Genomic DNA, 24672 nt, shown 5'->3' with positions numbered 1-24672 from the left:
CAGGATGTTAACAATGCGTTGGCACATCAAAGCACAACTTGAATGTGTTTTCTTAACTCTGAGCATTTCTGCTACATAGGAAAACACACAAAATTTCATATCTTACCCCTTAAAGAACTTTATTGTTATGTAGGGCAAAGAAAGGAAATAGCTCCATCAAAGTTAACTACAAGCCAAGCCTTCTGTTTACAAAACAGCACCGATGTAAAAGGTATATACAGCTTGATCAAATCAAAAATGTCTTCCCACTTCAAAGTATAGTGGTTATGTCATTGAAGTAAAAACTTAGGGGCCCAGACAAATAATCCAAAGAATGGGAGTTCAAATCCCATTGTGACAGCTTAAATATTCGATTTCAGTTTGTATAAAACTGGTACCAGTGAAAAGTGATCATAAAGCTGCTGGATTGCTGTACAAACTTAACTGGTTCACTAATGTCCTTACATAAAGAAACCTGCCTTTCTCAACCAACCTGGATTATATGTGACTCCTGTCCCACACCAACATGGTTTACTCTGAAGTGGCCTAGCCGGTCAGTTGAACAAGGGCAACTAGGAATGAGTGATTTGTCAGCCTTACCAGCGACACTCAAACTTCAGGAATGAATAAGCAAAAAAAGACTTAAGGATGGATCGCGACTTTATATTGTAGTATAAAACGAGTGATAACGAGTTGTCAGGCTATTTTACAGAGATGTAAAACGGGATGTCAACTTGCTTTTACACTATTGCACAAATTCAAGATCCACCCCATCGGGTGAAGGCAAGAGATTTTGTCAGCTAAAACTGAAAATAAATTACAAAGTGAATAACGTTTGTCGACAGATCCTCAACACAAGGATAAGGGTATTCACCTCACAATCCAGGAAGCACAGGTTTGACATCTCAAATCTAGTTAAAGCCAATAGTCACAACTAATTACTTTTATTAGTTGTTGAGTGGTCACGAGGAAAATTACTATGCAGCAGGAGAAGAGATTGAAAATCAACAATACTTCTCAGTCACATGTTGTGGCAAGTTCAATCCAGGGTGCAGGCTACACTCATAGATAAACTTGAAAATGTAATTGTGGGTAGAAAGAAGGATGATAAATCATATTATAATAAATCACATTAATGTTATCACAAACATAGGTCTATATGCATGATTACCTTTGTTTCCTCTGTAATATTTTGCTCCAAAGTATTTCCTAAAGGGTAGAGTGTCAAGGTCTTTGTGAATGTACATTCTCCTAAGAATAAGAGAATTTGTAACATTAGATTGGTGTGTCTCTTGTAATGGGTTTAACTGAATAGTTAAGTGATGTCACATGAATTTCTGGTGATAGCACACACCTTGAGCCAGAGGCAACAAGTCCACCGTGGCTTGGCCTAGTACAATAATCTTCTCATCTTTTTTTTTCTTCTCTTTAGGCAAAAGCTCAATTACTGTCACTATGGTTTCATAGAAAGGGAGAAGTATTTAGAAATAAGGCATTAACAATTCTCTAGGTACACTTCCACAATAGAACAGTAAAAAGATAACAGCTTTGAAATGACAAAAGCAACTTTAATCTCTCCATACCTCCTTCTAGGTTTGGTGTCAATTTTTGGAACATTGGAACATGTCCTATCTTTCAGATGTTTTATAAATGCAAGCTGTTGTTAATTAATTTACTGCAAAATGTTTCATTCAGGAGGTAAAATATTGGTTCAGGTATTGCAGTTGTAATGACGGTGAAACTGTCAGCATTCACCGTCATTAGTCTGTGAAATTGACAGCAACTTCGGGCATCTGCACATGCATAGTTAAACGTGGAAACGAAATGTTGCTGCAAATGATTCTCCATTCCTCCACAGGATGCACTGTTGAAGTCCTCGCAGATGGCAATCAATTAGAAATCACTGAACTGACATGAATGTCCACTTTCTAACACTATTATTCTCAATGTAAGAATCCTCTAAAAAGTTTTGTTTTGTTGAGTGAGTGTAACTGGGTTTTCAACGGAATACTAAGTCATAATTACTAATGAATAACATTGCTGGACCTGAAAAACTAATTTTATATTTGTGGTATGTCAGGTTTTTCCATTTCATGATAAATATCCTATAGATCTTTAAAATAATAAAAGTTATTATTTTTCTAAAATTTGTTTATGATAATTCAGTTTCTACCTTAATGCAATGTCTATATTCTAACCTTTACTTTGCTTTCTGTAAAATTTTAAAATGTGAATGATAGAACATGCTTTCAAAAGAAAAAAATTTTGGATGTTGGAAATCTGAAATATAAACTGAAAATGCTGGAAATACTCAGAAGGTCAGGCAGCATTTGATGAGAGAGAATGAGAGTTAATGTTTCATCAAAACAGCTGACCAAGATGCAGCATTGCGGTCGTGTTCAGAGAAAAATAAAGTCAGCTCTGAATGTATGGGAGATACTGTGTGAACATTCTTTCGCACAGAGTAGGACTGTTTCTCCTTGACCATATCTGCAATAATTAGAATTCCAGTTCCAGGTTAGGGTATTGCTGTGACTAAATTCCTGTCATCTGGTCCATACCATATTACTGCATTTATGTATTTAATATTCCTAGGTACAAATTCAAGGGTATAATCATGCATAATTATTTATACATCAGTATCATTATAACATATCCTGCACTTCTCCTCTGAGGGGCAGAAATGGAGCCATAGCTCAGTTCTAGAATGGACCAACATTATTCATTCACATGAAGGTAAGGTGAGGAAAGAACTATATATGAATGCTTGTGATGCAATAGTTAAATAAAGCAGAAACTCACAAATTACAGGTTTATGCACCAGGTTGTCCAGTCCTTGAATCCCATCCAATGTGCAGTCAAAACTGGTTGTGAAGTTGTACTCTATTTCATTTTCTGTCATCTGCAATTTCCCTGAGTCTCCAAGTTGGAAGTTATTGTACTCCACACGGACATAGGTCACTGAATTATCTCCTTTACTCCCCTTCTGCAAGGAAAATAGAAAAGACGAGACATGACCCATACAATATTTTTTTTAAATTGAGCCTCTAAAAGAAAGACTTGCACTTATACTTTTCGTGACCACTGGGCATCTCAAAGCGCTTTACTGCCAATTAAGTATTTTTGAAGTGTAGTCACTGTTGTAATGTAGGAAACACAGCAGCCAACATGCACACAGTGAACTCCAACAAACAGCAATGTGATAATGACCAGGTAATCTGTTTGTTTTTGTGTGATAAATACTGGCTAGGATATCAGGGAAGCTCTCCTATTCCTCTTCAAATAGTGCAATGGGATCTTTTACACCCACCCAAGCAGGCAGATGGGGCTCTGGTTTAACATATCATCAAACATATGGCACCTCCAACAGTGCAACACTCCATCAGTACTGCACTGGAGTGTCAGGCTTGATTTTTGCACTCAAGCCCTGGAGTGGGACATGAACTTAGAACCTTGTGACTCAGAGGCGAGAATGCCACCCAGTGAGCCACAGCTTACACAAAAACTCCGACTGCAACATAGTGTTTAAGTATTAATTATGAAGTCTTGTGGCAATTGTTACACAAGTTAAAATTAAAGATAGCAGCTGGTTTTAGCACGCTCCTGCGCCCTTCTGACTTCATTACCCATTAAGCTACATCATGCCACTACACCATATCAGTAGTGAATGATTAACAGAGGAGTTAAGTAGTAGGATAATGCTGCAGTATCAAAAATGTGTTGGGGTACCAAATTTTTGTATCATGAACAAGGGATTCTGTAACTGCATCCAATAATTTCATGGACACTGAGTTCCTGCTCTCATCCATGCCACTGTACAGATGTGATGAGTAGGAGACAAGCATATATTTACTCTTGGGATACTCTAATATACTTTTTAACCAGTATTTTCATGAGTTTACTACCCAGCTGTCCAAGTAAGGGAGCGTTTTGAGCAAAGTGAACAAGTGTGCCAGTTGTGATGGTATTCTCAACTTTGAATCAGAGGATTGTGGGTTCAGGTGCCACTCCTGGAGAAGAGCGCAAAAAAAGGCTGACACCCCAGTACAGCACTGAGGGAGTGTTGCAGAGGTGCCATCTTTCGCATGAAATGTTAAACTGATGCCCTGTCTGCCCTCTCTGTAAAGAATCCCCTAGCACGATTTCAAACCAATATCACAACAACAGATTAACTGATTATTATTACGTTGCTGTTTGTGAGAGCTTGCTGTATGCAAATTGGCTGCTGTATTTCCTACATTGCTGCAATAGCCGTATTTAATTGGCTGTTATGCGCTTTGGAATGTCATATAGTTGTGAAAGGTGCGATAGGAATGCTAGTCTTTCTTTTTCTTTATGAGGAATCAGCTCACAAATGCAGTCTCCTTTTGTTTAAGCTATAGATACGTTGAGTGTAAAAGTGCCTTAAAGTGTCAAAATTATAAAAGCTCTGATTGCCTGAGAGGAAGAGTGAAGATACATACCAAGTTCCTGGCCTTCAGCACTGTGATGTGCACAGGCACTGAGTTGCGTGCTTTGAATTCGACCTCAGGGTTCTCCATGTGCACACCCAACTACTACAGTATATCAGAGAATTATTTTACAGTAATGCAGAAACTGTTTTCAGAAAGAGAAAATAAAAAGAGAATCACAAATGGCAGACAACAGAACTCAAATGTGCACAATATTTCAAAAGATTGAACACAACTGCACAATAGGTTAAAGCACAGTCCTTCCACCTAAGTTTGAATCTGGTCCTAAACAACAAGTGAAATTAATCTTACCTCTCTCCAAGTACTACATAATATTAACTTTGTTCCTAATATTCCTGATGCCACAACAGAATTTGCCATTAAGCTCATTCAAAGCTTAAGTAAAGGTTAAAGCAAAAAGCAACATCCTGCAGATACTGGAAATCTGAAACAAAAACAGAAAATGCTGGAAAAACTCAGCAGGTCTAACAGCATCTGTGGAGAGAAAAAAAAAGAGTTAACGTTTAGAGTCCGTATGACTCTTCTTCAGAGCTCTTCTCCTCTCCGACAGGATTTCTAATTGTCTCTTTTGCCTTGTTCACCTTCATTGCTTTCCATTTCCCTCCTGGTGTTTACCAAAACTCACTCTCACAGCCATATTTCCTTCCTCGGTCATAAAGGCTACTTGTGTGGTTCAATAGAGATCATAAAGATTAGAGGGTGATATTGGTTTGAAATCGTGCTAGGGGATTCTTTACAGAAAGGGCAGACAGGGCCTCAGTTTAACATTTCATGCGAATGATGGCACCTCTGCAAAACTCCCTCAGTGCTGTACTGGGGCGTCAGCCTTTTTTTGTGCTCGTCTCCAGGAGTGGCACCTGAACCCACAATCCTCTGATTCAAAGTTGAGAACACCATCACAACTGGCACACATGTTCACTTTGCTTTTAAAACTGGGTATTAAGGTACTTTTGGTAGGGTAGAGATAGATTTATTCAACAGACCATGCTTTGCCTCATCATTTAGTGCTCAGTGCTGACACTGCTAAAATTTCAAAGGTATTCTACAAACGAGCACTAAAATGCTTCACTTTGATAAACAAAGTAGTATAATCACTATATTAGTCATCCTAATCTACATTTGCAGATCACTAACAAAGTGTCTTGCTACTCTATTGCGAAAGGTGCACAAAAATATTGCCTAGAGGTGGTGGGGGGGGATTCAGTAGCATTTTTTTGTAATTTATTCCCCGCCTCCATTCCTTGTCATAGTCTTTTCATTCCACTGCACTTAACCCAAACAACAGATTGTAGATGTTCCTAGATCTCCAATAATCTAACTGTATAGCAAGAAATGTGCAAAAAAAAAATTGGTCCTGGTTGACTAACCTTCTATTTTGTTCGTTTTTAAATTGCGGAAAAAATCTTTACAAACAGGATGATTACCTTTGCAATGTTAAATGTTTCACTCTTTTTCAGGACGATATTTGACCCAACGCTGATCTATCTCCCAGTGTTCACCCATAAAATGGTCGGGGTTTGCTGGACTATTTTCTAAATGGGGAGAGAATTCAGAAATCTGGAGTGCAAAGGGACTTGGGAGTCCTAGTCCAGGATTCTCTTAAGGTTAACTTGCAGGTTGAGACAGTAATTGGGAAGGCAAATGCAATGTTGGCATTTATTTCGAGAGGACTAGAATATAAAAGGAGGGATGTGCTGCTGAGGCTTTATAAGGCTCTGGTCAGACCACATTTAGAATATTGTGAGCAATTTTGGGCCCCGTACCTCAGGAAGGATGTTCTGGCCCTGGAGAGGGTCCAGAGGAGGTTCACGAGAATGATCCCAGGAATGAAAGGCTTAACATATGAGGAACGTTTGAGGACTCTGGGTCTATACTCGATGGAGTTTAGAAGGATGAGGGGGGATTTGATTGAAACTTACAGAATACTGAAAGGCCTGGATAGAGTGGACGTGGGGAAGATGTTTCCATTAGTAGGAGAGACTAGGACCCGAGGGCACAGCCTCAGAGTAAAGGGAAGACCTTTTGGAACAGAGATGAGGAGAAACTTCTTTAGCCAGAGAGTGGTGAATCTATGGAATTCATTGCCACAGAAGGCTGTGGAGGCCAGGTCATTGAGTGTATTTAAGACCGAGATAGATAGGTTCTTGATTGGTAAAGGGATCAAAGGTTACTGGGCGAAGGTGGGAGAATGGGTTTGAGAAACTTATCAGCCATGATTAAATGGCGGAGCAGACTCGATGGGCCGAATGGCCTAATTTCTGTTCCTATGTTTTATGGTCTTATGGACTGGCCAGGATGTCCCTGGGGAGATAGACCCTGTTCACCTTTATCTGGTCCCTTCCCAAAGTTTATCCCCGACCCTGTCTGACCCTTAGGCCGTCACTCTCCCTGCCCACGGCTCAATCAATGCCCCATTACCGTCCAGGTTCTCCATTGTTGCCTCTGCGACCTCACTTCTAACTTCCATCCACCCTCCTCAGCTCCTGTCCTTCTCGCCTGCAACGGCTCGTTCCCACTTGGCGTTCGCTTGTTGCCATGACGACGGCAGGAGCGGTGCCTTGACGTAACCCTGCGCGCGTGTGGCAGCCACTCAGCGAGCGGGAGCGGCAGGCGCAGCCAATGAGCGGGAGCGGCGGGCGCAGCCAATGAGATGCAGCATCAACCGCGTGCGGCGATGGGCGCAGCCAAGGAACAGGCGCGAGCGGCAGAAACAGCTAATGAATCAGAGCGACGAGTGCAGCCAATGAGCGGGAGCCGCACACTAAGCCAATGAGCGGAAGCGGAGTGCGCAGTCTCAGAATAGGCGGGAACGGCTTATTTGTTGGGTGAAAATTGGCTTGGTTTGGTTTTTTGAGAACAAAAACAGAATTACCTGGAAAAACTCAGCAGGTCTGGCAGCATCGGCGGAGAAGAAATCAGTTAACGTTTCGAGCCTTCATGGCCCTTCGGCAGAACTGGAGCATAGTTAGAAGAAGGGAGAAATATAAATTGGTTTAAGGGGGGGTGGGGGGAGAGACACATTGAAGGTGTGATTGTGGAGATGAGCAGATAATCAAAAGATGTCACAGACAAAAGGGTCAAAGAGGTGTTGAAGGTGGTGGTATTTGTCTGAGAAAAGTGCTAATTAAGAATGGAAGACAGGATATTCAAAGTACAGCTGTAGTGGGCGTGGGGTGGAAAGACTAAAGGTTTTAGTTTTAGATTTAAAAATAATGGAAATAGGTGGGGAAAGAAGAATCTATATAAATTATTGAAAAAAAAAGCGGGGGGGGGGGAAAGAAACGGGGTGGGGATGGGGGGAGGGGGAGTTTAAGATCTAAAATTGTTGAATTCAATATTCAGCCCGGAGGGCTGTAAAGTGCTTAGTCGGAAGATGAGGTGCTGTTCCTCCAGGCTCTTTCTCCGGTACATCGATGATTACTTCGGTGCTGCTTCATGCTCTCGTCGGGACCTGGAAAAATTTATTAATTTTGCTTCCAATCTCCACCCCTCCATCATCTTCACATGGTCCATCTCTGACACTTCTCTTCCCTTCCTTGACCTCTCTGTCTCAATTTCTGATGATAGACTGTCCACCAATATCCATTACAAGCCTACCGACTCCCACAGCTACCTCGACTACAGCTCCTCACACCCCGCTTCCTGTAAAGACTCCATCCCATTCTCTCAGTTCCTTCACCTCCGTCGCATCTGTTCTGATGACGCTACCTTCAAAAACAGCTCCTCTGACATGTCCTCCTTCTTCCTTAACCGAGGTTTTCCATCCACGGTCGTTGACAGGGCCCTCAACCGTGTCCGGCCCATATCCCGCGCATCCTCCCTCACGCCTTCTCCTCCTTCCCAGAAACATGATACGGTCCCCCTTGTCCTCACTTATCACCCCACCAGCCTCCGCATTCAAAGGATCATCCTCCGCCATTTCCGCCAACTCCAGCATGATGCCACCACCAAACACATCTTCCCTTCACCCCCCCTGACGGCATTCCGTAGGGATCGTTCCCTCCGGGACACCCTGGTCCACTCCTCCATCACCCCCTACTCCTCAACCCCCACTTATGGCACCTCCCCATGCCCACGCAGAAGATGCAACACCTGCCCCTTCACTTCCTCTCTCCTCACCGTCCAAGGGCCCAAACACTCCTTTCAAGTGAAGCAGCATTTCACTTGCATTTCCCCTAACTTAGTCTACTGCATTCGTTGCTCCCAATGCGGTCTCCTCTACATTGGAGAGACCAAACGCAAACTGGGCGACCGTTTTGCGGAACACCTGCGGTCTGTCCGCAAGAAAGACCCAAACCTCCCTGTCGCTTGCCATTTTAACACTCCACCCTGTTCTCTTGCCAACATGTCTGTCCTTGGCTTGCTGCATTGTTCCAGTGAAGCCCAACGCAAACTGGAGGAACAGCACCTCATCTTCCGACTAGGCACTTTACAGCCCTCCGGGCTGAATATTGAATTCAACAACTTTAGATCTTAAACTCCCCCTCCCCCCATCCCCACCCCGTTTCTTCCCCCCCCCCCCCGCTTTTTTTTTCAATAATTTATAGATTCTTCTTTCCCCACCTATTTCCATTATTTTTAAATCTAAAACTAAAACCTTTAGTCTTTCCACCCCATGCCCACTACAGCTGTACTTTGAATATCCTGTCTTCCATTCTTAATTAGCACTTTTCTCAGACAAATACCACCACCTTCAACAACTCTTTGACCCTTTTGTCTGTGACATCTTTTGATTATCTGCTCATCTCCACAATCACCACACCACACCCTCAATGTGTCTCTCCCCCCCCTCCACCACCCCCCCCACCCCACCCACCTTAAACCAATTTATATTTCTCCCTTCTTCTAACTATGCTCCAGTTCTGCCGAAGGGCCATGAAGGCTCGAAACGTTAACTGATTTCTTCTCCGCCGATGCTGCCAGACCTGCTGAGTTTTTCCAGGTAATTCTGTTTTTGTTTTGGATTTCCAGCATCCGCAGTAGCTTTTAGCTTTTTGTTTTTATCTTTGGTTTTTTGAGGTTGTGTTTGGCGATCTGCCCGTTCTGGTTCCATTGGCAGAGCCCAACATTTAAGTTTGAAATAAAGACAGAAAATGCTGGAAATACTCAGTAGCTCTGTCATCTGTGTAGAGAGACAAAGTTAACATTTCAGGTCAATGACCTTTTTTTCAGGACTGAAGCAAGATGGAAATGTAATAGTTTTGTGCAAGTGAAAGGCGGGAGGAGAGGCAGGAGCAACAAAAGGGAAGGTGGTATGCTGGAGAAGTTATATGACAAACGCAATCGTGGTACAAAAGGGAATGGTAATGGTTGTGGGGAAGAAACAAAAGATTTGGCCAGAATGGGTGTGAATGGCAGAATAATGGCAGGTGTCTCTGAAAGCAAAAACATGAAAAAACAGACTAAGACCGGCACATGCAAAAAAGAAAGAAACAAAATGAGGGATAGAGTTTACAGTCAGAAATTGTTGAACTCAGTGTTGAGTCCAGAAGTCTACAGAGTGCCGAATTGAAAGCTGAGGTGCTATTCCTCAAGCTTGTGTTGAGCTTTATTGAAACACTGCCAGGATGGAGATGTCCGGATGACAGCAAGGCGGAGAATTAAAATGACGCAACCAGAAGCTCGCAGTCATGCTTGCAGACTGAGCGGAGGTGTTCTGCAAAGTGGTCACTCAATCTGTATTTAGTCACCCCAGTGTAAAGGAAACTGCAATGTGAGCTGTGAATACAGGATACTATTACACTACACAGCATACAGTACAGTATAAGGGATACTATTCTACAGGATATAGTTAGGGTACTCAAGTGGGCAGAAATTTGGCAGATGGAGTATTATACAGGAAAATAGCAGGTTATCCACTTTGGGAAGAATAGAAAAGCAGAATATTATTTAAATGTAGTGAGGCTACAGAATGCTGCGGTACAGAGGAATCTGGGTATTCTTGTACATGAATCACAAAAAGTTTGCATGCAGGTATATCAAGGAACAAGTGAAAAGGGCACTCAGTAGAGTGCATACCTCCACCACACTGTGTTAACGTTATTACAATTACGCAGCTCTTCCTGGAGGCCTTTCCCTGCCTGGTTGATGGTTCGTAACTACAAAGCTGAAAAAAGAAATATTTTTATTAAGAGCTTCTATCTCACTGAGGAGGCTTTTGTCCAATTCACATCCAACAACCTGTTCTATAAACTCTGCTCACATTTTGATAGCTATGACAATCCATAACATTCTAAAACAATCAAGAAAAAGAAAATTTGCATTATCCAGTGTTAATAAATCCTTAAAAATATTCCAGAGTCTGGATCCAGATCCGCATCTTCACCAAAAACTAATCAGTCTTCCCATGGGCTATACCCTATATGTGTACCAAGTTTTGTTGAAATCCTTTCACTAGTCTTTGAGATATATTGTTTACAGACTGACCACGAAACGGGTGAAAACATGACCTCCACTCACCTTCATTATGGTCATAAAGTGCTTTGAGATGGCCAGTGGCCATGAAAAGTATTATATTCAATGCAAGTCTTTTTTTCTCTCTAAAGCTTTCACATCCTTCCTGAAGTGCAGTGCCCAGAATTGGGCACAATACACCAGCTCAGGGAAAACCAGTGTTTTATAAAGGTTCATCATAACTTTCCTACTTTTGTTCTCTATGCTTCCGTTTATAGAATTCCGCATACTGTATCTCTTTTTAAACACTCTTTCGATCTGCCCTGTCTATGTCCTCTTGAAGTCCATCACTATTTACCCCACAGTTTACTATCTCATTATAAAAGGCATGGATTCATATAGCGCCTTTCATGACCACGAGATGTCTCAAAGAGCTTTACAGCCAATGAAGTACTTTTGAAGTGGAGTCACTGTTGTAATGTAAGAAACACAACAGACAACTTGTGCTGTGCAAACTTCCACAAACAACAATGTGATAATGACCCATCCTTTTTTTGTGATGTTGATTGAAGGATAAATATTGGGTGGGACACCAGGGAGCACTCCCCACCGCTTCTTCAAAATGGTGCCATGGGTTCTTTTACATCCAACTAGGCAGGCAGATGGACCCTCAGTTTGACGTCTCATTCAAAAGACAATGCAGCACTTCCTCAGTACTGCACTGCATTTCCCATTTAACAGTAAACAAAGTATGTTCTTTTGGGGAGTAGCCAGTCTATAATCCACACCAATGCTGGGGCTACAATAAATAGAGCGACCAGAAGTCCTGGATCTTCATTAAAAATCCCACTGTCCTGATAATTTACTCAAAATTCAAATGTCCTTGTTTTCAACTTTTCTCTTTTTGGACAACCTTTAAGCTATGCCAATGGGAACAAGGTGGCGGCAAGATACTAATGCAATTGGAATGTAAACCAGGGGTTGGGGGGGCGGGGGGACGGTTGGTCACCCTAGGATGACTGACAGCTGATCCCAGGGAGACAGCCCCAGCCAGGTTTGAGCTCCAGGAGCTCTTGCAAGATTTGTCAGGGTTACCCTCCTGGATGTGGTGTTGACAGCATCGGTTAGCGACCATGAGCTCGTTGACAACAGAGGATGTGCAGCAAGAGGCACAGCTCCAGGTTAAAGCCCCCAATGAGGAGGCTGGGGTATAACAACTCAGTAGTACACTGACTTGGGGCACATGGGTGAACAACTCTCACGAGCAAAGTGAAGGGACATTCTGGCAGGGGTCCCGTACGAGTGGGGGGTGTGGCTGCTGCCAGAGCTATGAGAGTGCGCAAACAGGACAGCAGCTACTGCTTATGCACGACATTTGAAGGACTGAATTATGGGAAAAACAGCATCCTGGCAGCATGTGACCTGGGACAGTGGTGGTTCAGCCTCAGCTGTAGTATTGCGTTCAGTTTTGGACGCTGCACTTTAGGATGTGAATGCATTGGAAAGGGTACAGAAAAGATAGATGAGAATTGTTCCAGGGATGAGGAACTTCAGTTATGGAGAAGTTAGAACTGTTTTCCTTGAAGAAAAGAAGGCTGAGAGGAGATTTGATAAGAGGTATTCAAAATCATGAGGAAAGAGTAGATAGCGAGAAACTCTTCCCATTGGTGGTAGGATCGAGAACAAGAGGGCACAAATTTAAACTAATTGACAAGGGAAGCAATGGCGACACGTGGAGAAACTTTTTCACGCAGCAAGTGTTTAGGGTTTGGAACGAATTCCCTGGGAGTGCGGCGGAGGCAGGGTCAACTGAGGCGCCCAAAAGACAAATTAGACCGTTATCTGAAAAGGAAGAATGTGCAGGGTTGCTGGGAGGATGGCACTAAGTGAATTGCTCATTTTGGGGAGCCAGTACATTGACGATGGGCCGAATGGCCCCTCTCCCTCCCCCCCCCCCCCCTTCTGCGTCATCACAGTTTCAAACATTGGGGGTGACCCCGTGAAATAAGGGCCGGTTGGTCAACCCTGGAGGGGCCAGAATCACACGGACTCCCCTTAATGTGAAACTCTCTGTTACTGGGAGCTGGTGATGTGCGGGTTTTGACTTTTTGAAAACGTGGTCACCTTCATAACAAACGTTTACGAGTCTCCAGTCATCACAACAAATTATTCCCCGTCCGTGTCCGTGTTCCGGGCCTGTTGCCTAGTTACCGTGCAGCCCGTAACGTATGCAGTGATGTCACATCAGCGAGCCCGGACTCTCTCCCTGGATTTTCTTTTTAAAAGGAAAACTCACACCATGTTATAAAACCCTTAACTGAGGGAATCTTGATGCACAGCAACTGAATTTTTTAAAGATTTGGGGATAATGCTTTAACCGTCCTGGGGGGGGTCAAAGGCCATGGCGCGCAGTGGTTGCTGGGATGATGGCGGCCGGGACTGGCAGTAAGTGGCCGGGATCGGGATGATCTTCTCATACAGGAGTCCTGCCTCCTTGTGGGGGGATTCGAGGAGAAGTGCTTGCCAGACGAGGGATGTTGGCGGGAAGGGAGTAGCTTGACTGGGACTCTTTTCTATATCGATCACAATCACGCCCTTGGGCTGTTAGAATATAAACAGCGGGCCCAATGGGCTGAAGCGTTAACTCTGTTCCTTCCCTCCACCAACAGGGCGACCAACTCCGGCGGAGAAAAATAAGGGCGGCTTGTCATGGGGGCGTGGGGGATGCTGTCGGAGCTGTCGAGAGGGGTGGGGGGATGTAGCCAGAGCTTCCGGATCTGGGTTGGGGTTGGGGGCGGGGTGTGTGCTGTTGGGGCTTTGAGTGCTGGGATACTGCTGGAGTTATCAGTTTGTTGCGAGAGGTGGGGGGGTGGGGGAGGAGGTTAGGGGTGTTGCTGGAGCTGTTAGTGGTGTTGGGGGGTTTGCGGGGGTAGGGGTATTGCTGGAGTTGTCAGTAGGGTTGGGGGGTTGCTGGAGCTGTCAGTGGGGTTGGGGGGTGTGGGGGTAGGGGTGTTGCTGGTTAGGGGTGTTGCTGGAGCTGTCAGTGGGGCTGGGGGGTGTGGGGGTAGGGGTGTTGCTGGTTAGGGGGGTTGCTGGAGCTGTCAGTGGGGCTGGGGGGTGTGGGGGTAGGGGTGTTGCTGGTTAGGGGTGTTGCTGGAGCTGTCAGTGGGGCTGGGGGGTGTGGGGGTAGGGATGTTGCTGGTTAGGGGTGTTGCTGGAGCTGTCAGTGGGGCTGGGGGGTGTGCAGGGGTAGGTGTGTTGCTGAAGCTGTCTGGGGGGGTGTGGGGGTAGGGGTGTTGCAGGAACTGTCAGTGGGGTTTAGGGGGGTTGCGGGGGTAGGGGTGTTGCTTGAGCTGTCAGTGGGGTTAGGTGAGTGCGGGAGTAGGGGTGTTGCTTGAGCTGTCAGTGGGGTTAGGTGAGTGCGGGGGTAGGGGTGTTGCAGGAACTGTCTCCGGCAGCAACTCTTAAGACGTTTACCTCTATTGCACATCGGGATCTGTGCATGTGTGGTAATTGCCCAGGAAACTTAAAGTTCAGATGTGCAGGTTTGCACTGCATGGGTCCCTCCGAAAGTATCCCCGACACTGAGGTCAGTGTCAGAGACTTGGGCTTGTTGTGTGATGCTTATTTGGGTACTTACCCTAGTTTTGCCCTACTGTTAATTTCTTGCGTGAATCAGTGATTAACAGCGGAGCCCACCGCACCAAACATCCCCACCCACCCACCCCACCGACTACCCACCCCATTGACTCTCACCCTACCCCGCACTCCAACATCGCTGCTGACATGAATTTCTGGGCCATTGTATAATTCTTGGGATGTGGGCGCTGCTGATAAGACCGCAATTATTGCCCATTCCAGACAAAAGCTAAATATTTGCGGATGCTGGAAGTCTGAAATTGAAAACAAAAATGCTGGAAATGTTCAGCAAGTCAGGCAGTATCTGCGGAGAGAAAAGCAGAGTTAATGTTTCAGGTCTGTGATAAAGGGTCATTATCTACTTGAAATGTTAACTCTGTTTCTCTCCACAGGCCTGACCTGCTGAGTATTTCCAGCATTTTCTGTTTTCATTGTCCATCCCTTCTTGTCCTGAGAAGGTTTTAGTGGACACCTTCTTGGAACCATTGTAATTTTTTCTGTAGTGGCTTGGTGTCACTGAGTGGCTTGCTAGTGAACCAAGTTGTGTACCCCATGTAGGCAAAATTGAGTAAGGACTTCAGATCATCTTCCTTGAAAGGCATTGGTGAACCAGTTTTTTTTGTGTGTGGCAGGCCCAGTAATTGCTTTTGCTGATACCAGACCATGTATTAAAGTCATGTATTAATTACATGCCCAGTTAGATGTCCATTATGTCACCATTATACCAGCATATTGCATCCAGATTGTGTTGTCACCCTTTAAGTTGTTGCACTCCTATAACTCGTGCTCTCAATCATATGTATGTCGTGGCTTGTCCAAGGCTAGGTGTATTATAGTCAGAAGCAGAGTAAAGTGTTCTCTAATTATGATGAAGCAAGAAAAGGAAATAGAGAAAGTCAGAACATAAATCAAAAAGGACAGAAGAGGGGCAAAGAGATTGTATAAGAATAGAATAATGGATAACATATAAGGGAATGTGGAAGTCTTTAAAAGCATAAAGAGTAAAAGGACAGGTGAAAGTTGGGATCAAAAAAGAGAGAATCTTGTGGAGGCAGAGGGTAAGGTTGAGGTTTGCATTTGGCATCAAGAAGAGCTGCCATCGTCACAGTAAAGGAGGAGATAGTAGACAAATGGAATGGATAAAAATAGAGCAGGTACTTAAGAGGTCAGCAATGTGCCTAAAGTAGAAAAGGCACCTGGTCTGATGACCCTTTCCACTTCTCCCAAATAACAGGCTAGTCCCAATGCTGATAAATCAGCATCCCTGGTGACAATACTTGGCATAACGCCCATATTCTTATAAAACGACCAATTCACTCATTGCATGCAAAGTCATATAGTATAAAGTAACAGAGCAGCAGACCTAAGTGAGGAGCACCATTTTTATAAACTTTTAACTTATTCACTTTTATTTTTAATTATTGTTGATTTTTTAAATGCCTATTATTGCAGATAACAGCAACATTTTTCCACCATTCTCTCTCTATGAATAAAATGATTTTTGGTGCTATTTGTTCTCCTCAGCCACCTCTAATTTTTAAAAAATGCAAGTAATGGAAGAGAGAGCTAAGGAGGAAGGGGTGTGGATGTAATACAGAGAGAAGTGTGCAATTGGTAAACAAAGAATCACATGTAGTGATAACAGTGAAATCAAGTGCAGTCCCTGTAATGAGGTGGGGATAGAGGGAGATGGAGAATGGAAGGGAAGGGCAGAAAGGGGAAGAACTAAAAGTTGGAGATGAGCAGTGATAACATGTTCTTTCTGCCCAAGTCTTTGAACAACATCAAAGAAAATAAATTAATAATGTTTCATAAGTGATATTTGGGGAAATGTATAAATAAAATCTAAATAATATTGCTTTAGTTGAGTGGATGTTGCAATAACTTCTGCAGTTTATCTTCATTTGTAAATATAAACTTGCAATATTTTTAACTTTTTGTCCTCGGGCCACCTGCTGTACAGTTCTATATACTATAGAACCATAGAAAAGTTATGGCACAGAAAGAGGCCATTCAGCCCATCATGTCAGTGCCGGCCAGAAAAAGAAACTAGCCGCTCATTTTAATCCCACTTTCCAACACCTGGTCCATAGCCTTGTAGGCTACAGTGCTTCAGATACTGATCCAAGTATATTTTAAATGAGTTAAGCACTTCAGCCTCAACCACCAATTTAGGCAGTGAATTTCAGACGCCCACCACCCTCTGGTTGAAAAAATTTTTGCTCATGTCTCCTCTTCTACCAATCACCTTAAATCTATGCCCCCTGGTAACTGACCCTTCAGCTAGAGGAAGCAAGTCTTTACCGTCTACCCTATCTTGGCCCCTCATAATTTAGTACACCTCAATTAGGTCACCCCTCAGCCTCCTCTGTTCTAAGGAAAACAACCCTAGCCTATCCAATCTTTCCTCATAGCTGCAATTTTCAAGCCCTGGCAGCATTCTTGTAAATCTTCTCTGTACTCTCTCCAGAGCAATTATGTCCTTCCTGTAATATCGTGACCAGAACTGTACACAAAATTCCAGCTGTGGCTTAACCAGCGTTTTATGCAGTTCCATCATTACATCCCTGCTTTTGTGTTTAATACCTCATCCGATAAAGGAAAGCATTCCAGATGCTTTCTTTACCACCTTATCCACCTGTCCTGCCACCTTCAGGGACCTGTGGACATGCATTCTAAGGTCCCTCGCCTTCTCTACCCCTCTTTATATCCTTCCATTTATTGAATATTCCCTTGCTTTGTTTGCCCTCCGCAAATGCATTACCTCAAACTTTTTTCCGTATTGAATTTCATTTGCCACTTTTCTGCCCACTTATCCAAACCATTGATATCATTCTGGAGACAACAGCTTCACGATTAACTACACAGCCAATTCTTGTGACATCTGCAAATTTCCCAATCATACCTCCCACATTTATGTCCAAATCACTAATATTTACGACAAACAGCAAGGGCCCCAACACTGAGCCCTGTGGAACACCACTAGAAACCATTTTCCATTCGCAAAAACATCCATCGACCATTACCCTTTGTTTCCTGTCGCTGAGCCAATTTTGGATCCAACTTGCCACCATCCCCTGTATCCCATGGGATCTCACTTTTCTGACCAGTCTGCCATGTGGGACCTTGTCAAATGCCTTGCTAAAATCCATGTAGACAACACCCACTGCACTACCCTCATCAATCCTCCTTGTTACTTCCTCAAAAAAATCTATTAAGTTAGTAAGACACAATCTTCCCCTAACCAAACCATGCTGACTATCCCTGATCAGACCGTGCCTTCTTAAGTGACAGTTTATCCTGTGCCTCAGAATTATTGATTCCAATAATTTGCCCACCACTGATGTCAGACTAACTGGTCTATATAGTTGTAATGGTGACCATATTCCCCACCCAGTGGAACTAGTATGTTTCTTTACTTGTGTTGTTTTGTACTTGCAACTGACCTGGTTAATTTAAGCCTAACTATTCAAGCCATAATGTAAAAATATTAGAACTGTCACGGTACCAGAATGTGATTAGTAAGTGCTATGAATTTGGGAATGATGCTGTCTCATTTTTTTTATCCTGTTGTGTCTCCTGACAGTCAATAACTTTGGACTCTTTTCTTTCAAAGAGCACAAATTGCTGAGTACTGGCCCTACTGAACCATGGTCGATCCGCGAGAAACTATGCTTGGCATCTTCAGTGATGCGGAGTGGAGACCAAAATTGGTAGGTGAAACTAAGTGCAACTGATTCAGAAGGCAACTAAACATGAAATGTTGCAGTCAAAGTTGAGATGTATTGAATCTTTAAACTTGAAAGAGGCCACTTCAGTATACCAAAATTGACTGTGCACAAAATAATTTTGAGTTTATATAGCAAGAATTTCTTTATTCTTTCATGGGGTATGGGTGTCGCTGGCAAGACCAATACTTGTTGTCCATCCCTAATTGCCCTTGAACTGACCTTGCTAAGTCATTTCAGAGGGCAGTTAAGAGTCAACCGCACTGCTGTGGGTCTGGAGTCACATGTGGGCCAGTCCAGGTAAGGATGGCAGATTTCCTTCCCTAAAATGGGTTTTTACAACAATTGATCGTTTCATTGTTACTGAGACTAGCTTTATATTCCAGATTTATTAACTGAATTCAAATTCCACCAGCTGCCATGGTGGGATTTGAACCCATGTCCTAGAGCATTAGGTTGGGTCTCTGGATTACTAGTCCAGCAACATTACCACTACACCACAGTCTCCCATGTTGTTGCATTTTCATTGCAGAGTATTTTCTTTATACTTTGAGATTAGAGAGGAGAAGCAAACAGGCCTGGAGCAAAATTAAGCCCGGAAAGTAAGATTCAAATAGGCGGTGGGCAGAAAAAAATTGTTTTAAGGGCCATCATAGTCATCCTCTTCATTACCCAGTTTTAATATTATAAAGAGAGATAATTATGCTGACACTTTTTCTTGGTATGTTTATTAGAGCAGGTTGAGAATAGACATTTTGCATACAAGTGAGGCAAGGAGGCAGGAGATTCCCTAATGAATAGAATTGAAAAATCAGAGAATGCACTCGGCTACCATTTTACACCTGCGGTGTGCAGCATCTTTAGTAGAAACCTTCCAGCAGGCTGTTGTGCATCATCTCAGTAAACAGTTTTGAAGATTATGTGGGGAGTTAGCATGCACTCCTTTCTATTTCTTGGTTACCTGGGTTTTGAGTCTGTCCGATGAGATGAAAGACATCTCTATTTTCCTTTTGTAAAGCCCTTGGATAGAAAGGGTTTAGGAAGTTACAGGCCAGCTTGTAATGGGCATGACCAACAAAATGGTAAACTCACTTTGAAAGACCAAGAAAATCATTGTGTCACACTATACCATGATACAGTAGAGGATGCTGTACTGAAGTTGCATGTAAAGCACGCAACTGGAACAACAGTGAAGGATAGTGACTTTTTATTGAACCTGTACTAAACCTGACCAAGAATGCTTGATTCTGATATTTGTTGTCTGAACAAATCATTAACATTCCTGCTTTGAGCACCGACATTTTCAAAAAAAAACCAACTTGCAAGGTTCATGGATGGTAATTTCAAATGCTGATTTTTCTTCTGTGTGCAGCAGATTAATAATGTGGAACCAGCAATGATTTGTCTGTCAACTTTTGCAGGGTATCGGTTAGCAGGGCAATCAAACCTTTTGCAGAACCTGGACGCCCACCAGACTGGTTTTCACAAAAGGTAAGAGCTCAATTTTTTGTCAGCTTAATGAAGGAAGGAATCTGTAAATAACCATAATATTTGACAAAGTTCATTTAGTTTCTTCTCTTGTGTGCCTGTGATTCCTATGTTGCTTGGCTAATTCTTTGTCGTGTTTGTGTTTTCTGTCTCTTGATTGGTTATTTTCTACTTTATCATTTTTTTTCACCAATCAGATTGCAGAAAATAAATCACTATACATTTAAAAAATAAGAATTTTAACTTCTTCAGTCTCCCTCCCCACCATTTTCTCAGGTTAAAACAGACCACCACCTTCTTGAGGACAATTGGGGATGAGCAATAAATGTTGATCTTGCCGGTGACACCCATATCCCATGATCTGATAAAAGAAATGACTTGCAATTGGAGTTGTCTTTGACCCCCAGGCTGAGTTTATGGTCCCATTTACTCTCTGTATACTTCTAACTCTGTAATATCGCCCACTCCCGTCTCTACCTCAGCCCATCTGTTACTGAGACACTCATCCATGCCTATGATTGATGTGTTGCATCTACATTGTCATAGCGTACGTTCTACTTATTACAGAACTTGTACTTGTTTATGTTCTTTTTATATAGCATTGTGCATCACAATATTCAGAACTGCTGGAGACAACAGAGACTCCCAAGTAAGTGCTTAATCCAGATCTGTATGTATATTGATAATTAAAATCTTGCTGAAATATAATGGTTCTTTATTGCAATGACTCCATCAATCCTTTCGCAGACGGAAACGTGGTGAGAAAGGAGAAGTTGTGGAAACTGTGGAGGATGTAATTGTTCGTAAGCTCACTGCTGAGCGAATTGATGAGTTGAAGAAACTTATTAAAGAGACTCAGGAGAAATACAGGTCAGGACTGCACAAATTAGTTGCATTCATTATTTGTTCAATCTATGCATATAAAAAAAAATACTATCAAAAGGGGAAGAAATAGCGATTTTAGTGTTTCTACCACCTTTGCTCAAGTGGTCTTTCAACCTAACCAACCCAAGATATTGAGCCTTGTAGAAGTCACATCAGTTATTTTTCATTGTTCATTAGTAGATTATTTTTTTGTCATGCTGAAAGTGGTCATCTCCACCTAGGATAATCATAGTCTGCCTGGTCCAAAACCACACAGACTTGGGGCAGTGGTATATTTTTCTCTTCTGAAACTTTACCCTTTGACTATATATTGTTTTCCCTGTAAAAACAGGACTTTTACTTTTAAATGTTGTTTCCCTGTCACCACCCCCCCCTCCCCCCCACAATGTAAACAGTTGTTTCCTGTCCCTTGATTCTTGTTTAATATTTTTCTTTATTGTTCTTAACTACTGTATTTTCATTCTCATTTCTGGAATTACTTGAGTTTGCGTCAAGTTTTCTAGACTGTATTGACTATTCATCTAAATACAATATCTAGTCCACAAAATAATTGTTTACCTGAAATAGCAGAAGAACAGTAAACATTAAGGAACATGTAAGAGGTTTGGCATTCTAAATCTTTGAAAGACCTGCTGCAGAATTTTTTTAAAACCTTTATGTTTACGCACATATACACTGTTTATGCTATTGTATCCTGAGCAGGTAATTGGCAGATATTTATAGTATGGGTACATGTTGTTTAGGTAGTAGTTTCATGGTGTCATTGTGTTACTTCGGCATGTTGTTCCTCAGTTTACCTTCAGCTGCTGCTGGTACCGAAACTCAATGTCTATCCATCTTGTCATGGATTATATTTCACGGCTAAAATGTGGTTTACATACCTCTGTAAATTGCAATGCTGAAATATTTTCTGGTTGTTTGTGTTCCTGCAGATGGACATTGTAAACAATGATAACTAATAGCTATGCGACATTATATGGTGGAAGGTATCAGTACTGACCACTGATGAGCTTCAAACTTGCAATAGACTTTTAATTCATATTTAAATTTGGATTCCACAGAAAGGTGAAGAGAGAAGCAGAGCTGATCCAGGCTGGCCATGTAGATAGTAAACTTCAGGAAACTTGGAATGATATTGCTGCGTAAGTATGGAAAGAAACAAAATGAGCAAGTATTAGTTTTATTATCTAGCAGTTAAACCAAAGTCAGAATATTTGCATTTTCTGTGTGGCGATTTCCCATGTGAAGTAGAGTTGTTTTATAAAACTTAGCTTTTTGCCCTTTTATTATAGGAAGAAGAAACATGAGGAAGAGGAGGCTGAAATGAAGAGACGTGCAACAGAAAGTGCTTTTCAGGGTATGAGCCATTTAAGAATTCAAATTTCCATGATTTATTGCACATGTATCAATTAAGACCATAAGAACATAAGACGTCGGAGCAGAAGTAGGCCATTTGGCCCATCGAGTCGGCTTGGCCAGTTGATGAGATCATGCCTGATCTGACAATCCTCAACTCCACTTTCCTGCCTTTTCCCCATAACCCTTGATTCCCTTACTGATTAACAATCTGTCTATCTCCACCCTGGATATACTTAACGACCCAGCAACTACAGCCCTCTGCGGTAAAGAATTCCACAGATTAACTATCCTCTGAGAGAAGAAATTCATAGAAACTAGGAACAGGAGTAGGCCATTCAGCCCTTCGAGCCTGCTCCGCCATTCATTATGATCATGGCTGATCACCCAACTCAAATGCCTGTTCCCGCTTTCTCCCCATACCCTTTGATCCCTTTCGCCCCAAGAGCTATATGTAACTCCTTCTTGAAAACATACAATGTTTTGGTCTCAACTACTTTCTGTGGTAACGAATTCCACAGGCTCACCACTCTCTGGGTGAAGAAATTTCTCCTCATCTCAGTCCTAAATGGTCTACCCCATATCCTCAGACTGTGATCCCTGGTTCTGGACTCCCCCACCATTGGGAACATCCTTCCTGTATCTATCCTGTCTAGTCCTGTTAGAATTTTATAGGTTTCTATGAGATGCCCTCTCATTCTTCTGAACTCCAGCGAATATAATCCTAATTGACTCAATCTCTCCTCATATGTCAGTCCCGCCATCTCAGGTATCAGCCAGTTAAACCTTTGCTGCACTCCCTCTATAGCAAGAACATCCTTCCTCAGATAAGGAGACCAAAACTGTACACAATATTCCAGGTGTGGTCTCACCTGGATAATTGCAGCAAGACATCCCTGTTCCTGTACTCGAATCCTCTGGCTATGAAGGCCAACATACCATTTGCCTTCTTTACCACCTGCTGCACCTACATACTTGCCTTCAGCGACTGGTATACAAGGACACCCAGGTCTCGTTGCACATTCCCCTCTCTCAATTTATAGCCATTCAGATAATCTGCCTTCCTGTTTTTGCTACCAAAATGGATAACCTCACATTTATCCACATTATATTGCATCGGCCATGCATTTGCCCACTCACTCAACTTGTCCAAATCACACTGAAGCATCTCTGCATCCTCCTCACAGCTCACCCTCCCACCCAGCTTTGTGTCATCTGCAAATTTGGAGATATTACATTTAATTTCCTCATCTAAATCATTAATATGTGTTGTGAATAACTGGGGTCCCAGCACCGATCCCTGCGGTACCCCACTAGTCACTGCCTGCCATTCGGAAAAAGACCCATTTATTCCTACTCTTTGTTTCCTGTCAGCCAACCAGTTTTCTATGCATCTCAATACACTACCCCCAATCCCATGTGCTTTAATTTTACACACCAATCTCTTATTCCTCCTCATCTCTGTTTTAAATGGGTGACCCCTTACTCTGAGGTTATGCCCTTTGGTCCTAGACTCTCCCACAAGGGGAAATAACCTCTCAGCATCTACCCTGCCAAGCCCTCTAAGAATCTTATATGTTTCAGTAAGGTTGCCTCTCATTCATCTAAACTCCAATGAGTACAGGCCCAACCTACTCAACCTCTCCTCCTGAGAAAATCCCTTCATACCCAGAATCAACCTAATGAGCCTTCTCTGGACTGTCTCCAATGCCAGTGTATCTTTCCTTAGATAAGGGGACCAAAACTGTTCACAGAATTTTAGGTGTGGTCTAACCAGTGCCTTGTATAGTTTTAGCAAGGCTTCCCTATTTTTATACTCCATTCCCTTTGAAATAAAGGCCAACATCCCATTTGCCTTCCCTATTACCTGCTGAACTTGTATGTTAGCTTTTTGGGATTCATGCACAAGGACTCCCAAATCCCTCTGTGCTGCAGCTTTCTGCAGTCTTTCTCCATTTAAATAATATTCAGCTCCTCTATTCTTCCTGCCAAAATGCAGAACCTCACATTTTCCCACATTATATTCCATCTGCCAAGTTTTTACCCACTCAACCTGTCTATATCCCTCTGTAGACTCCTTGTGTCATCCTCACCACTTACCTTCCTACCTATTTTTTTATCTTCTGCAAATTTGGCGATAGGGCATTCACTTCCCTCATCTAAGTCATTAATATATATTGTAAATAATTGTGGCCCCAGCACTGATCCCTGTGGCACTCCACTAGTTACAGGCTGCCATCCTGAAAATGCTCCCTTTATCCCAACTCTCTGACTTCTATTAGTTAGTCAATCCTCTATCCATGCTAATATACTACCCCCAGCACCATGGGCCCTTGTCTTAAGTAGCTTTATGTGCGGTACTTTATCGAACGCCTTTTGGAAATCCAAATATATTACATCTACTGGTTCCCCTTTATCTATCCTGCTGTCACCTCAAAGAATTCTAGTAAATTTGTCAGGCGTGATTTCCCCTTCATGAAGCCATGGTGACTCTGCTTGGTTAGATTATGTAATTCTAAATGCTCTGCTATTACATTCTTTATAATAGACTCTAACATTTTCCCAGTAACAGATTACCTATCAAGGTTGCACCGTACAGAAATGTTACGAATGATGTTTATCTGTGCACTTGCCATGTTTTTGTTGCACTGTTTAGTTTGACCTTTTCCATCATAAATGCTTGTATCCACATTCATAATAGAAAACACCTATGTAAAGTCATCACTGTGCAA

At 42.6% G+C, this 24672-nt stretch overlaps 2 protein-coding genes across 2 annotated transcripts in view; one reads left to right on the top strand and one right to left on the bottom strand.

The window, feature by feature from the left end:
• The window catches only part of cfap70 (cilia and flagella associated protein 70), a 102519-nt gene extending 89461 nt beyond the window's left edge, over positions 1 to 13058 (bottom strand). Inside the window, exons 1-6 of the mRNA XM_078559088.1 lie at positions 12969 to 13058; positions 10470 to 10557; positions 4443 to 4575; positions 2782 to 2965; positions 1334 to 1432; positions 1151 to 1230 (exon numbers count right to left, since the gene is read on the bottom strand). Coding sequence (XP_078415214.1) covers positions 1151 to 1230; positions 1334 to 1432; positions 2782 to 2965; positions 4443 to 4520 — 441 coding nt within the window. The 5' untranslated portion in view covers positions 4521 to 4575; positions 10470 to 10557; positions 12969 to 13058. The remainder of the gene's footprint in view (positions 1 to 1150; positions 1231 to 1333; positions 1433 to 2781; positions 2966 to 4442; positions 4576 to 10469; positions 10558 to 12968) is intronic.
• A 178-nt stretch (positions 13059 to 13236) lies between these two features.
• The window catches only part of LOC144691061 (bromodomain-containing protein 8-like), an 88369-nt gene continuing 76933 nt past the window's right edge, over positions 13237 to 24672 (top strand). Inside the window, 7 exon segments of the mRNA XM_078559091.1 lie at positions 13237 to 13289; positions 18100 to 18196; positions 19633 to 19702; positions 20299 to 20348; positions 20447 to 20569; positions 21646 to 21726; positions 21877 to 21941. Coding sequence (XP_078415217.1) covers positions 13268 to 13289; positions 18100 to 18196; positions 19633 to 19702; positions 20299 to 20348; positions 20447 to 20569; positions 21646 to 21726; positions 21877 to 21941 — 508 coding nt within the window. The 5' untranslated portion in view covers positions 13237 to 13267.

The sequence above is a fragment of the Cetorhinus maximus genome, chromosome 15 (genome assembly GCF_964194155.1).
Source record: "Cetorhinus maximus chromosome 15, sCetMax3.hap1.1, whole genome shotgun sequence".
In the NCBI taxonomy this organism is placed as follows: domain Eukaryota; kingdom Metazoa; phylum Chordata; class Chondrichthyes; order Lamniformes; family Cetorhinidae; genus Cetorhinus; species Cetorhinus maximus.
Note: the sequence above shows the minus strand (reverse complement) of the source record. Positions and strands in the feature narration are given on the sequence as shown.